A 16,807-nucleotide genomic window follows, 5' to 3' on the forward strand; every position below is an offset into this window, starting at 1 on the left:
CTTTCCTTTTTACTAGATAGGGGATGTTCATGCCCAGACCAAACAGTACACATTGGCATACATACTAGTGACACTTCTTTCTGCAGAAAGTTTCTCTCAGTAAGCACCTTCTGAAGCACTGGTGCAACATATGACTTGAACTTTAATCATATATGACACACCAGAAATTTCACAGGCTATGAAAACCTGAATTTTGCAAGCATGTCAGACTCTTCATAATACAACAGTGAGTGTATTAACACAGGTGCTGGAAAACTCATTATGCATTTAGTTGGACTGAAGGAAAAACATTGCCCTTCAGGCAATTTGTAAGAGGACAATTCCATTTCCAAAACCAGAGCTGTCTGGTAGCAGGCTCCTGATAGGAAGGAAAAAAAAAAAAAATAAAGAAACCAAGAAAACTAGCGTAGACTAAAAAATCGGGAAAAGGCATTTTGAGAAAATACTTTGTGTTCTTCATTAGTACATCTATAATGTCAGTGGTTAATGGCTAAATCTCCAAGTTCTCCCAGCCCCAAATCTACTACTGGGCTACAAAAATGTATAGCAGAGCTATACATGAAGAATGGCACATGCCCACATCACGCTTAGGAACAGGGGATATGTTTAGTTCATTAAGACTTGAAAGAAACATTTCAGATGCCTGAAAAGATTGTGCTGCATTACACAAAAAGTATTAATATAATTGATATAATCATATACCGTCTGTAATGACCTACGGGTTACACAGCAGTTGCTTTTTAATACCTGTATTCCTGAAAAAGTTGACTTTGCTATTCCTAAGCAAACTGAAGATATTAGCCAAGTTTTTCAGCATAACAGAGGCTATTTTCAGCCAGAACCATATGCAATTTCTTTTATTAAACTTGCCTGAACCACAGTTGTGTGATACCATTTGTTGTTGTCTTCTCAGAGCAAGGCTAGCAGTACTAAAAGCATTGTTTTCACAGGACACACGAAGAGGCAAGAGAAGCTCCTCCTGCATTAACCCTGAAATCATTTGCTAAATCCCTACCTTTCTCACACTAGATAACTCCAGGAGGGAAGGGAAGGGAAACAGAAAAACAAAAAAAAAACAAAAAAAAAAACAAAAAAAACCCAAAAAAAACAAAAAACCCCCAAAACAAAAAAAACCAAAAAAACCCAAAAAAAAAACAACCAAAAAAACCACCCCCAAACCCCCAACAAAACCTACACCATCATCACCCCTGGAAAAAAACTCACCTTCTACTACTGAGACAAGTACTAATAGAACCAGGCCTAAGCAAGTTCTAGCCTCAAACTTCACAGTTTGCTAGATATCAAAAGGGCTCATAATAATTAGCTATTTGTCTTGCCTGGCTATGACAAAATGTCCGAAAGCTACCTCTGCTGTTTCAATAAACAGTTATAAGTCAATACTATCTGCAAGTGTAGGAGCATCAGTGTCCTGGTATTTACATTTCATTGTGAACTGCACTGCATTGTATAAACAAATGACTTCAAAAATTCTAAGTCTTGCAAACTTCAGGAAGGAATTTCAGTCTTTCAGCCTCCACAAGGGAGGAGAAAGACAGACAGACAGAAAGACAGAAAGGCAGGTGGAAAGACAGAAAGAGAAAGTGCACACACACACACACGCAGGTGTAAGATGGAGAGTGAATTTAACCATCTTAAAGAAATAAAAAGCAATTTAGGAAAAAAAAAAATCATTCCAATTTCTGGTTTTTGTGACCAGAAATATGAGCTGGTAGTTCTAACAAACAACCGCTGGAAACTAGTTTTAGTAAAAGTGTACCCTTTTGCTAAACCAGCCCCAGACCTATGGTTTAGAGTCAGAAGATGAACCACTCCATTAATCCTAACCAGATTCAGTTTTATTTGATTATACTGGGAGATAATAGGGAGCCATTAAAACCGTGCCTTTTTTTTCTTCTGTGAAGGTGGAAACAAAAGGACAAACTGGAAAATGGACTTTACACGTGGGCTCAAGACAGCCTATACTTATACTGTAATTCATTATAATAACTGCTGCACAGTGTCTCACAGCTCTCTCCAAGAACAAAGCCCTTAAGCAACTATTTGATGAAGCTATACACTCCTGGATCTTAAGACTTTCCCAGCTAATTTCAGTATCATAATAAACCTAATAAATCCGGACGAAATACTATCCAACAGCGCATGCTTTCATTTCAACTCATCTTTCAGCCCACAGACCAGCTTTATCTCAAAATCAGTTAAGTATTTTCAGCTATATTTTCAAACTCATGTTTTTCAGAAGTTTAAATGTTTAACCTATGGGATAAGCAGGCATAAAAAAAAAAAGGCAGCACAAAGCAAAATGTCTTACTCCTTTTCTCAAGAGAACTCTACTTGCCAAGTAGTCCCAATTAAGTAATTGGGGCTTTGAAAGCAGGGACATTTGATGCAGACATGATGAAAAGCAGCAGGATCTTGCTCTGGTGTGGCATTTTGAAACTGTGTGTCAAGAATTGCTCAGTTGTGATTCCTGTCCCAGCAAAGAAAGGCAAAGAACTATCACACCAGAAAGTTCCTTCTCATGGCATTGAGTCAACACTCACTGACATTTATAGGACTTAGTGTAAGCCACAGCTGTGTCCTGTTAGAAAACAGGACTGTAGGAGCTTCCCCTTTCCAGCCAGTCACATTCCCTCCTAGTACCATCTGCCCAGCCTAGGGCTCCTGAAGCATTCTTCCAGGCAGAGCTACAGATTAGGGTGTTACACACACCAAATGTTAAGTCACTACCCAGTTTAGGCATGCTTAATTCTACCCCAAAGTTAAGTCTTTACTGAACATTTTGTAACTTCACATAAAATTTAACGGGAGTTTGTCTATCATACTAAGCACATGGATCATCTTTAGCACCCCAAAAGCCTTAACTTGCTTGTTCTTTGGCACCAAGATCCTGCAATGACCTTTTCTGCATCAGATTTGAGCACAGAGTAAACTCAAACCAAAGCCACTGAGCTTTTCCTGGTTCCCCCTGAAACCAGAAACTGGGCTGTGTTTGTGGGTTGATGTTTACTTGTGACTGGAAGCAACCATCAGTCAAAATCATGTGAATTTGCACAGAAAGATAGCAAAACTCAGCATGGTGGTTGATTACAAAAAGTTTGCATACCTCTAATGCTCCAGTGATAAAACATTTAAAAAACACTGCTCGTATGAAAATAATCTCTATGTGCACTTAATTTTTTCAGCATAATTGGTTAAATATTTTTAAGATAACTACTCTTATTACAAGTGTCTCACTGCTACATCATTTTTCCTAATTAATTCTTACTGCAGATTAATAGATCCTGATGTTTGTTGCCCTCTTTCAAATGAAAAACTGAAATAATTAAAGTCTTCATTCATTAAGGTAGTTAGGCAAACATAACTAGGTACCAGTCATCTCATTACAACAAATAAGGCTATTCATGTGTTTCAAGTTAGGTTCTAAAGTACTCTCCTGAATGGGAGATTTAAATCACCAAATATTTACTTTCTGTGTTCATTACATTCAAAAACAAACAAAGTAATCTGCCCATCTTGCACAGTGCCTGTAACATAGACAAATTCCATCCTGCAGAGGTTTCCTAGGAAACCAGGGGAGGCTCAAAGAAACAGAGAATAGCTATAAAAAGAAAAAACCAAACAAAACAATAAAAAAACCCACAAAGAACTAAGTGCTCCATATCTTCAATTTTAAAACCATCAGAATGATATCACTAATAAAAATTAGAGCAGTGCAATTCACACTGGGTGGCCCTGGCATTCTTCATAGGGGCAAACATGCACAGCCTGAAGAGATCAAAATTTAACTCTGCTCTCCCCATCATCCCACCCTGCCCTCCAAAAAACTAAAAATACCCCAAGAAGTGTGAACGTTTGGATACAATGTAGTAAAGCTGCAAAGTTTTGGTCTGTACACCAAAAGGACAGCCAACCCCGCAGAGAGGTGTGCCTACTGAAACCTTACAGCAAGCAACAGTTTATGTGATTCACTGTCTAGAGATTTCTTTGCTGAGGAGCCAGATTCCGCTTCTGAAACTAGTCAACTATTCAACATGAAAATTCATGCAATTCAAGAATTACTAGCACAATGACTCAGTATGTATATTATAGTAATACCCTAAGGCTTCATTTGAGATGAAGGATGCTTTGTGCTCAGCACTGCACAAATTCATAGGAAGATCCTGCACTTTGCAGTAACAACATAAAATCAAAGTATGCCCAAGCTACTCAGTCTCAGTATCCAGGTTTTGATAAAATTTTCTATCACTAGAGCAAACATTTCAACCAGAAAAAAAAGAAAACAAAAATAGGTAAAGGACGATTCGTCTAACCTCAGTCCTAATTTTTGAAGTAGGCTTCCAGCCCTCTGCCAGTCATTAGTATAATTCCAATATTCAGTGCTGTCACAGCAGCCATACTGTAGTGTTGGCTCTTCCTTCCCCACATAGCTCCATTTTCCATGTTCTGCTTTGCTTGTTGCCAGGCTTGATGCCTCTTACATCAGGTTCTTCCCTTCCCTTGTTGCCAATGCATGTTCCAGTATTTTCTGACTCTTGCCAAAGCAAGCATTTAAACATCTGGAAATCATCCTCCATTACTTTCACCAGCGAGATGCATCTGCCTTGCAATGTAGTTCCCATACAGTGAGAATGTCTGATGTCTTAAGACATCACACTTTTTTTTAATATATATGTATATATAAAATGTACTACATATATTTAACACACTGTATATTACTCTATTCTAAAATTTAACATGCCATGAGTTACAAACACACATGAATTTTTTTAAAAAATTTAAGCATGTATACTAGTAGGTTTATAGCTCAAAACATTCCTGATTTGAGGGAGTTCTAAATTACAGATATTTGAAATAAATACGGAGCAATACATTACATTCAGAATTATCGTTTTTTCTAATGCATGCAATTTGAAATTGAAACTTATTATTTTTTCACTAAGATTTCGGGGGGGGGGGGGGGAGCCTTTAATGGACAAAATGAGATTTCAGTTGTAAAACTGGGAGTCCTTTGTATGATCTGCCTGTAATGATGACATCAAAGTGCCATGATTTGAATACTGGGTCTAAGAAAGTCTTAACCGTGTCTTCAGAAGTTGTTGCTACATGCATTCCTGTCGTGGTTTAACCCCAGCCAGCAACTAAGCACCACGCAGCCGCTCACTCACTCCCCCCCCACCCAGTGGGGACAAAACCAGGACAATTCCCCTTCACTACTCAGACAATTCAAGCTGTTTTTAAAGGTTCAGTTTTGTAAAGTATAGGATTGCTCACAAATCAGATGCTGTGTGTCATAAGATACAAAGTATGCATAATGCAACAATTCCGTCTTGTAAGCCCTTTGTCAAAAACATTGTTTTAGTGCCTCACATGCCTAAATAAACACTGTCAAGGCTGATATATAGCATGTGAAAAGCTCTTCCATGCTCTGCCTGAGTTAAAGAAAATACACCTTCAGCATTAGAGGTTCTTTAACTGCATCATGAAGCTAAGAAGCTGATTACCTTTTCTTTTAGAAACCAATAGATTTTCAATGCATGCATTAAGGTGTGTTGGTTTGAGGGGGCTTTTTGTAATAAAAGAAGCCACTCCTTCAATGGAAAATTAATACAGAGGAAAAGGGATACTATTTTCTGTCTGTGCCTCCAAAGGAGTGGAAAATGCAAACTATTTCCACTCCTTTTCCACGGCCTGAAGTCATTGATAGGGCAATAATGTCTCAGTCACACAGAGCCAAGGGCTCCTCAAGAGGTACGAGCCCCACCTGGCAAATGATGTCTCTCTGGAAGTTCCTGCCTCTTCTGCTTCCTTTTGTCATCCTTTCTCAGAGCTTTGGACACACTGAGGATTATTCAGTCTAACAGGTGTGCACACAGCAAAAACCTTGAATAAAAGAGATTCAATCCTCTGAATATCTGTCCTATTCAAGTCCAGGTCCCCTAAATTTCCATTTTACTATCTTCCCCCCACACACACACACACAAATTACCACTTAGGCCGACATTGGACTTGATCACTGAAGGATGAACAAAAGCCTCTCATTCTTTTCCTTATGCTTTTCTGCCTAATGGATCATGAGAACTATATTTTTCTTTACCAAGTCCTACTATGTGACAAAGAATAGTATCCTTAGTTTTAGCTCCCTCTGATCACAGAGCACAATGCAAACTCTGTTGTTATCATCACTCCAGCCTACACTTTTCTGAGATAACTCCCCTCTTTGTATGTTTTACCCATATTTTTGCAGATGGCAAGTATTTCATTCCTCATTATCATCTGTAAGTTTCATTAACATCCTGTTTCTTTCCTGATCTAGATTACAGAAGACCATCTGTGAAACCATGAGATTTCATCCACAGTAAAGATACATTACTCTTAATCACATATCTATCTTTAATTTTCCCACCACTCACAACAGCAACATTCAAGACAATACTAACTTTAAGATTTCATAAGACAGGGAACCAAATGCTTTACTAGCAGTCAAATGCTTTTACATCAACACAGCATAAAGCCATCAAACAATTGCCTTTTAAAATCATTGGTGGGGGAACCCTGCAATGTCTTTCCCCTATAACAGCAGCCGTGTAAATTATAATTCAACAGTACACACAATGAATGATGCTAAAGTTCTCCCTTAGGAGACACAGAGATGGTGCAGTGCCATCTGCAAGTCTGACCCCTAAAATATTTTGGAAAGATCTGTTCATATCTCCAAAGACCTGAAGTCTAATAGATTTTCAGACTTCCTGATGAATAAATCATGAATTTTCCAGGACTGTAATAAATGACCTTTCCTTGTAGAAATAATACCTGACAGCTAAAGACACCTTCAGCCAGATCGGTATCAGCAGCCATGCTGTTAGGCAACGTTAAGCCAGGACAACCCCAGAACTACAACATGCTTTGCTAGCTGGAGCCCTCTGGTTAATCTCCATTTCAGTTGATTTAGTTGGCAGGTTTCCATGGGCCTGGTCACAGCTACCACAGAGAATGCTCTCCTTTCTTGACCTTAACTTCTTGTGGAAAGCATCACTACCATTGGGACTGGGACACATGTGAAGATTAAAGTATATTCTCATCTTCTGATGGGAAGAGGAATTTCAGGAAACCTGCAGGAGTCTTAGAGGAAGAGAGAGATGACCCAGCTACTCAATGACATCTTTCCAACCAGGAGGCTCATCATTAATGGAAGTGAGAAATCCAAAAGTAGATCATACTTTATTTTAAAAAAGATACGTGTTTATTGATCATGTTACTTGTTAACAATAATCATAATTCATAATCTGGGTCAACTGAATGTTCATAATTCAGGGTAACTTGATTTGCCCAAAATAGCACTGATGGCTTAAAGATGGCTAAATCATCCTTATGCCTAATAAAACTAACCAGTGTCTCCTAGTCTAAAGGAAGTTCCTCTTGCTAATAAGATTTCAATTATTTCTCTCAACAATGACATGGGATGCTGTTATCCAACTACTGAACATATGAGGTTCAGTATTTGGAAAACTTAAGGCACTGCAGCTGAGGGGAAAAAAAATCCCACACTTTAAGATAGACAGAAAACGAGACAAAAATAATTATCATAGGATAGCAATCACTATGGCATTACAACACATTTTCATTAGATCAAAAGATTTGGTAGAACCCTGTATAGAAAATATTTGTGAAAAGCTTAGTGGAAAACAGGCAATCAAGCAAGCACAGCTTCTGTTTCCTGCTTCTACTTTAATTTTTTCCTTAAATATTTTTTCTTGATCTACTGGGACATTTAACAGGACGGGACAGATGAGACTTCAAACTAGAAAGTGATTAAATATCAATAAAGGTCTTCTATGATTTCTTGGAAGAGAGAGGACTGCTTTAAACAAAATCCTCAGCATAACCTCTGAGGTTACCTGTAGTAATACAGCTATCCAGGGACAGGTGACAGTTCTTCTCGAATGAGGAACAGTTTCTTCCTGGCTTTTAGCCTGTATTTATGTTACCATTTTAATGTGCAGTATTAATCTCGGAGCAATTGGGCCAGGACAGAGTCATGATGATACCTTTTATCTCCCTTAATCTCTTCCTGCACTACACTGTCATTGTGCCTTTAATCCTTCACTTCAGATGGTCAGCTTGCTGAAGGATGCTGGCAAGCATTTCATGACCGAAGACTATTTGGAGAAGATACTGCATGGACCTTCTCAGCCAGCCATCTACTGCACAGCAGGGAACAGGCCTCAGTAAGACAGTTTACTCTTCTGTTCCTACTCTAAATGAGTTCATGTCCAGAACTCTGAATTCCTGCCAGCAATATCAGAGCTGCTGCTTGTGTTTCTATTCAGCCACATTATCCAAAGAACAGGGGCACAGAGATTCAAATTAATTCTTTAGTCCTCCCATGTTACCATTACATACTCCAAAGACTATAAATGAGAACTAGTGAAGACACAAAAAAACAGGGAAGTTTTTCAGTATAAAAACAACTCCATTATATCATGCTCCCAACTGTGTTATTTACACAGTGCTGCAGAAAAAGACAAATTCTCCAAAACTCCAATCAAGTTTCAGCTGGCAGCAGCATGGCCAAGGAACAACCTTAGACCAGCTCTCCAAAGACCAGACCTATCTTCAGCAGCTAATAAAAATGGAATCCCAAGGGTCTGCATGAATAGAGGTTCCCTGTACAGAGAGCATCCCACCGCTGGCCCTCTGACAACCATTCTTAGTCTTTGTGCTTATATAACACATGACCTTTCCGCAGCAAACATGGGTCGGATAGTGGAATAATGGAATTGTTTCTCACTACAAGAATAAAAGACAGCACAGCAGGCTATGAAAAATGTACGTTGCTTACTCAGAAAAGATAATTGTAAGTAACGGTTTGGATATTTTAATTACCACAGCACTGAAGGCTTATCAGCGTCCAAAGCTTCCTGCATGCTACTGTTTTCATAACCATAAATCAACCTATAAAACAAGAATTTATATGAACAAGTTGTTGTGTCACTTCCTATAGACAGTATCACTGTTTTACCCTTTCTGGTAGTTCAGCAACAGCACTAACTTCAAATTTCTCGGAATTTCAGTCAGGAAAAGCATAAATCATAGAGCGTAATCTGTGACAAAAACTGTGGAGAAAAGGTATAATTTGTACACACATAATGTATTGATTAAAGATGTAAATAGAACACAATATCACCTCTGAGGCACTTCTCGTCTTCAAAGTGTTACGTGACTTATAAGCCATTTTTCTCCAGCTTGAAAGTACCTGATTTCTTAAATAACTGAAGAACACTTACTTTATAATACTGAAAGAAACATATTTTCCTCATTCCCTTCTCATTATGCTTTGAATTTTTGCATCAGACATTCCAGATCAAATTATACCTGACCTTCTGCACATGACAGTCTCACCAGGGCTTTCGAAGGGCAGTTTAACAAGGTGGGTCTGTTGCAGTCTGAGATTTCAGGCATCAAGTGCAACAATCTTTCCTCGTGCTCTGAAAGTTCAAACTGCAAGAAGCCTTTGTCAAAAACTGAAATTCCAAGTTAATCTGATTAATTTATTCATTTTACACTAAAGGATACTTGGTTTTGCCCTGTGCATTAGATTAAGAATAGGTTCTTTTGTCTATAAAAATAAGTTGAAGTGCAAGCCCGGTCTCTTTCCACCGACCCAACTGAGAATCCATTGGATTGACACTTTGATTTATTCTTTCTAAGAAGAATTCTTGAGAAAAAAATTCATATCACCAGGACCTTACACACAAAAATGTGCAAGGTCGCAAAGACAAACATGGGTGAAACAATCAGTGTACATATAAGGATAGATCACATGCCTCCAGTTGGAATTTCGACTATTTTTTATTATTACTTCATAATTTTTTGGCACTGAGTTTGTTGCCTTTCTCTGTATATGGAAAAATAGTTGCACACAGGCCATGAACATCTGCTCGGGTTTTTTAGAGGATCATCGTGTTTCATGAAGGTCTGCCTTCAGAATTTCTGCTTCCCCACACATACACACAAGAATCCCTGTGTTTCTTTTCTCACAAAAGACCAAAAACCAAGTAATGTGGTGACTTCACCAGTCCTAATTCTACCCACAGAAAAATTGTATAACTTCCAGTTAACCCAGATAGAAAGAGTAAATACTACTTAAACACCAGATGCTGTTCCTAAGCAGTGTTTTGCTAGGTAAATTTACAATCAGTTGACGGGTTTGGTGGACATTCATTTTTTCTGAAAACTTCTAAAGAAGTGACAAATTGAAAAAGGCTTATTTTTATGTTAATATACATTATTGTTAAACAGGACCAATCCTGCAATGTTTTACACAAACAAATCAACCCGACAGAATGTTATCATATTGAAACAAATTGCAAAGATAAAAGGACTTCACCAAGAATGAAGAGTGAGCATGCCAAAACGTGAATGACAGCATGAAATGACCATTTGGTTTCTATGGCAATAATCTATATTTGTAAATATTGTGGCAAAAAAAAATGCCTGCACTAACAACCACAGCATGCAATTCTTCAACCACAAAGTATTTTCTAAAAAACCCAAGCTAATGCGGCTAGTTTAACGTGACCCTCAATTTTACATATTCCATAATTTTGAGCAAAAGTTTACTCAGTCTGAGCAGGAAGAATCTTCTCAAGGACTCTTCTTGTGGAAATTTCTCTGTAGAGTCTCCTTCCCACACTTTTACAGGCAGGGGAGCCAACCACAAATATTCAGAAGTCATGAGTCAGTCCCCAAAGAACTGTAACTTTTTTTTTTATAAATAATGGATTCTCGTTTTCTGCTTGTTTAGAGCTATAATCACTTCTATTTTTGAGTTATTTGCTATGATTAAACCCACAAACCTAGATACCTAAATGCACGCTTTCTCATTTAGAAAGTAGAGGTACACAGGTAAGTGAATGATCTGGGGATCTGGAACTTTGGGGGGAAAAAAAGAATCAAGTATCATAAGATCCTCACTAAAATTGTGAGAATTAGCAAGAGAGGGTTTGGTTTGGGGTTGTTTCTTTTCATATCATTCTCCTTAAGAGATTTGAGTATTCTTTACAAAGATGAAAGACCCACAAACCCCAAAGAAGCATCTGGCATGAATACTCAATAATTCTCTTACCTCCTCACAGCTACAGTGGACTTTCCCTTGCCATCATATTCCCAACACTTGCTCAGTGAGGAGACTGTGCAATGTAGCAACCTCTTTTCTCACTGAAGATAACATCTCTAATGTCAGTGAGGGGATTATGGACATCTTTAATAGCCCCCCATTCAACCAGCTGAGCTGTTTCTGTCTCTCTTAAGGCCAGTCCATTCTCCTCTCTCCTTCACATGGTTTCCAGACAAAGGCAAAGACCTCAAGAATTCAAAGAAGGCAAAAAGAATCATTGTGCTGGTTTTGGCTGGGATAGAGTTAATTTTCTTCACAGTAGCTAGTATGTGGCTGTGTTTTGGATTTGTGCTGAAAACAGTGTTGATAACACAGGGATGTTTTCCTTATTGCTGAGCAGTGCTCACACAGAGCCAAGGCCTATTCTGCTTCTCACCCCACCCCACCAGCAAGGAGGCTGGGGGTGCACAAGAAGTTGGGAGGGGACACGGCTGGGACAGCTGACCCCAGCTGACCAGAGGGATATTCCAGACCATATGGCATCATGCTCAGCGTATAAAGCTGGGAGAAGAGGGAGGAAGTGGGGGACGTTTGGAGTGATGGTGTTTGTCTTCCCAAGTAACCATTACCCGTGATGGAGCCCTGCTTTCCTGGAGGTGGCTGAACATCTGCCTGCCCATGGGAAGTGGTGCGTGAATTCCTTGTTTTGCTTTGCTTGCGTGCACAGCTTTTGCTTTACCTATTAAACTGTCTTTAGCTCAACCCATGAGTTTTCTCACTTTTACCCTTCTGATTCTCTCCCCCATCCCACCCGGGGGCAGGGGGGGCGGGGAGTGAGCAGGCGGCTGTGTGGGGCTCAGTTGCCGCCTGGGGTTAAACCATGACAATCATGAATTCAAATGGAACAACCATTGTTTGGGTTTGCTTGCTCACACTGTCGAACAAGGCAAGTTAGATACTTTTAAATCAATACCAGGGCTCACATTGATCTCAGCTGAAGTAGGGCTGACAACCACAACAGAGGGTCAGGGAAGGATAAATCACCGCAAAATTCACAGGCAAGTGTGCGTTGCAGAAAGTGATGAGAACCTAAAGGCAAGTGTAGGATTGCAGTGAGAAATATGGGAGATGGTGGCAACAGACCTCACTGCCATGCCCACGTGGAATTTGCACAGACAAATCCCCTTGAAGGAGGTGATTCCCACAATTTCAGCTCTGATTCAAGTTTACTGAGATATTTTCCACTGAAAGTGTGTTTCTAGTTTTCTTAAATAACTTTTTTGAAGAAAGCAATCCCATTTACACTCACAAGTGGATAGGAAAGGATCCCAGAAGCATGCATGGCTTCTGCTAGTAGTTTCTTCTATCCTGAGTCCTAAGGAAAGAGGAAAGATTATACACTGTGTGGAAATCCCTACACCAAAGGTTCAGGGCTTGCAAGTATTCAGTGCTTGAACAGCACATAATTTCAGCCATCTCCGGGGCACTTTTTGGCCCTACTGCATTTCTGAACTAGTCTGGGCCCCTACGCAGAAATTAAAACCAGGATCTTTCAGTCTTTCTAGAATTTTGCAGTGCTGACTTTATTCCTAAATAACTTTTAAATATGCACATTTAAAACAACTAGTCTCAAAATGAGCAATTTTACCATACTAGGTTTGAAAGCATCTATTTTTCACATTTTTATGTGTGTTTTAAGTGTACATACTATATAGCACTACCAGGCAAGTGTTCTTGAGCAAAACCGATCAATCTGCAATGGCTCCAAGAGAAAAAATTAATATAGAAACTGGCACTACTTAAAAGCACAGCAATGGCAAGTGCCAAAAAAAAAAAAAAAAAATTAAAAAGAAATTGTTAAGCAGTATGTTTGGTTTGAAGAAATATTACAGTTCTTTCATTGAGTTTTTTAAACCATTTTACCTGTTTTATTATATTCAATTTATCTATTAATATCGCTCACCCTTATCGTGATAAATTCTGTAACGTGCTTCTGCAAAAGCTATTTCTTTCTTCCACTGTGGTTGAGTTGACAACCAGTGTTTAATCTTTCTCATTTTTTCTAGGACTGGCATGAAAAATGACTGGTAAAACACTGTTTTAAGTACTTTCTGAAAGTCTGATAGTTTTATCTAATCTAAGCTTCCTGAAGTACCTTTCTTGCTTCCCCAGATACCTCCAATATTTGTTGACTATAACACCGATCTTCAAGTGGCACATTTGACCAACCGAATAGGGAGAAGGGAAGCAGCTGTATAGACAAAAATCACCTGCAATACGATGTGCACCGATGCTAGACATCTGCACAAGTACTAAACCCAAGACAAACTAAGGGTAAAAAGCTGCCCATTCTGCAGCATTTCTGGGCTTCAATCAGGAACTAAATAAAAACTGAAACCTCTTGTTTATGCAATTAAACTAGACCGTTGTGTAGGATGTACTCCCCCTTCTTCCTCACTGTGCACCATCTCTCACAACACACTCAAATAGTTTGGGGGGGTGGGGTGGGGGGAATAATATAATAAACATTGGAGAAGGAGCTTCCTTGTATGTATGGTAGACAAAAGCTATTACATTCTCAAACAGGAAGATGAATAAGTGAAGTAAGTGCAAACAGATGTCACTAATTTATTACAATATATTTTGCTCTCTGACTTACCATGTACCTCTCTGTTTCCTCAGCCATCAGCGTATGGGAAGTACATCACAGAAGGTGCTGCTATGCTGCTGGCTCATCCCATAATCTCCATAACAGCAACAAACTAGTAAATGACACGTAATAACCCCACAGAAATCTCATGTAAAATTTGCCCTTTTTTTTTTTAACAGCAAAAAAGCTATCATTTTTACTAAAGGGATATCAAAAAAATGAAGTCGATGTTTTCACAAGTGTTTTCTTTGGTATTATATGCAACTGAAAAATGCATAATATATGCCTCCCTTTATGGTAAGCATATGAATTATGCTCCCAAGATTATACAAAGTGCCCCCTCTATGGGACTTCTTCCACAGCCGTGCATAGTCAGGACAGTCTCATTTTGCTTTGTAGAAGAAAAGTTTCGGAATTACTGTGCTGTTTTATTCATCAGGCTTTGACTCCTCCTCACTTGTGCAATGCAGCGTATTACCAGAGAAGTTTAGTTACAAGAAAAACTAAACTCTTGAAAATACGCAACAAAATAATTGCAAACTATCGTAGGGCAACGCGCTAGTCCCTCTGTTGGGCACTATTTGGAAAAGAAGCCAGCATTACCCATGAGAAGCCTAGGAAGTATGTTCAGGAGTACAATAGCTACCTACTGTCCCACAAGCAGCGTTCTCACATTTCAGGAAACCAACCTACAGCGCGACATCCATCCAGATTGATGTAAGAGTACAGTCCCCGCGCCTTCTCCTGACCATCGGTCTCTCTCTCTCAGGCATTGAAATGATATTAAATAAAACCGGATATAAAGCAGCCTGAGAAGTTCGGGTTACGCGGGTCAGGTACGCAGCTTGCCAGCCCTCCCAGAGCTTCCTACGAGCCGCCGCTGCTCGGCTAAGCCGGCCCGGGGGCTGGGAGAGCGGGGCGGGGGGCAGGCGGTGTGCCACCGCAGCCAGCCCCGGGGGATCGGCCGGCCAGCCCCTCCAGCGGGAGTCGGGGGGAAGGAGACCGACAAGGAAAGGAAGGAGGAGGAAAAGAAAAGGGGCGGGGGGGGGAGAGGAAAAGGGGAAATCCACGTTTCGGCGTTTCTCTAAAACAAAGAATGCGAGAAAGCAGCTGTAGTCCAGCGCAAACGACTCCGCCCTGCGAGGCTGCTGCGCCTTCCTTCTCCCAGCTCGGCCGGCCCGGCTGCCCTCCTCCAGCCCCGCAGCCAGGCTTCAGCCCCCTCCCCGGCACTTTCTTTTGTTGCAAACTTCCAGCCCCGCCGGGCAGCGGGGCTCAGCCCGAGCGCTCCGCGGCAGCGCCGGGCGGGCGGTCTGCCTGTCGGGCGGTCGGTCCTTCCCCCCGCCCTGCGCGAAACCCCGGCTTGGAAAGCCGCCCGCTGCCTTCGGGTCAGCAGCCCTCGGCGCACACCCCGCTACCCCCTTCTCCGCGTATAAGAGCCAAGGGCTTGTTCCTCTCGTACCCCAGAGGTTTTCCGTTCCACCTATTAGCCGAACCGCACAATAAGAGCACCGCATACAAAGAAGGGGGGATAGTTGTCTCTTTTTTTTTTTTTTTTTTTTTTTTTTAAGAGAGAGAGAGAGAAACTCACCACCGTCATAGTCGTCCTCTTCTTGCGCCTTTATGGTTACAAATCGGCCTAATAAAGCAGCGAGGATGAAAAAAGTTCTCGTTTGTACCCAGATTGCCATCGCGCCTAGATATTAGGCATGTATCCTCCCGGGCAGCAAAATGTGCAGAAACGTAAGGTTATTTTAGCACCATGAAGCCAGCTGGGGAGTCTTTCTGCCTTTCAGCATCAGTTCCAGGACAAAGTCTGCGAGCCCTCTTTTTTTCAGCACCAGCTCCAGCGCAGTCTGCAAACACTCCTTTCAGGGGATGCAGCTTTAAATAGGAAGAATACTGCCTCCACTTCTCTTCCTGCCCCTTTTCAGCTCGTTCAGGCTCCTAATCATCCACTCCCTGCCAAGCAACAGTCTGATTGATGGTAAATAACCGAATCAGAGCTGGCTTCACTCTTCCTTGAACTCTTCTCTTTAGGAGTACACTTACGGGATATTTCCCTGCTGCTGTGCAGTGCATGTGCTGCGTCAGGACCATTTATTAAGAAAGCAAAGCATAGCTCTGTAAGAAGCTGTCAGGAAGAGAAAGCTCTGCTTTTAACACACCCAGCCCACGCTTCCTGGGAACGGAGGGTATAGCCCCATTTGGAGCCGATTCCTTTATTGTGAACTTGATCCCTTCCAGCTTGCCGAGAGAAGGATTTCCTCCTCTCCCTTGATAACTGTCCCCTGCCTTGCTGTAGCTGCATTATCAAACACAACTCCAGTCCCTTGAGAGGCCATAGAGCTGTCAAGGTGGCTTGTTTCAGGAACCTGTAAATAACCACCTTTCCCCCCAAACGGGATTGATCTTTCTTAAATGAATTCTTTTCTGAATAATCTTTCCTCAAATGCGTGCTCTATATTTACTGTCCTACCAGTTGGGAAGACTATCACATATCTCTGGAAGATGCTCTACACATCTAACACCAGAATGACAATCCAAACTATCCAATTACCTGCTTTTCTCCGAGGCTCTCCACCTCTGTTCCTGGAAACCTACCTAAGCCACAGCCTAGTATTTAGCCCTTAACAATGCTCCTTAATTAGCATTCTAGCATGGGTACTAAGTAAATCTCTCTTTTGTGGATCACTTGCAACTGGGAGTAGGATGCTAGATTTTTTTCTTCCCACAGTGTTCACAGTCTGCGTAGCTCCATTACTGATCCCTTCATTTGCTAAGAATGGGGTTGCCTATACCTGCTGCAGGGAAACACAGATTCATCTGTTGGAAGGTTTTCTGTGTTTAGCCATTTCAGCTGGAGCACAATCCCATTTGAAGCAGACGCAGAGAGAAGTAAACTTCTTCACCTGGATTTGTGCAGGTTGGCAACACTAGCCCACTGTGGTTATCACAGCATGATTTAGCGCTTTTCAGTGGTGCTGCATCCTAAAGCCTGTGAAGTTTTCTTCTGTCTCTTC

General features: G+C 40.8%; 1 protein-coding gene across 2 annotated transcripts in view; it reads right to left on the bottom strand.

Annotated features, from left to right (window-relative positions):
* The window catches only part of COL5A2 (collagen type V alpha 2 chain), a 116,242-nt gene extending 100,525 nt beyond the window's left edge, over nucleotides 1-15,717 (bottom strand). Inside the window, exon 1 of one of the 2 annotated variants that reach the window (XM_052792047.1) lies at nucleotides 15,376-15,717. In XM_052792047.1, the coding sequence (XP_052648007.1) occupies nucleotides 15,376-15,475 (100 nt within the window). In that variant the 5' untranslated portion in view covers nucleotides 15,476-15,717. The remainder of the gene's footprint in view (nucleotides 1-15,375) is intronic. The other variant, XM_052792046.1, reaches the window with a different exon arrangement.
* Between the last annotated feature and the right edge of the window lie 1,090 nt (nucleotides 15,718-16,807).

This window comes from Harpia harpyja, chromosome 7 (assembly GCF_026419915.1).
Source record: "Harpia harpyja isolate bHarHar1 chromosome 7, bHarHar1 primary haplotype, whole genome shotgun sequence".
Taxonomy (NCBI): Eukaryota; Metazoa; Chordata; class Aves; order Accipitriformes; family Accipitridae; genus Harpia; species Harpia harpyja.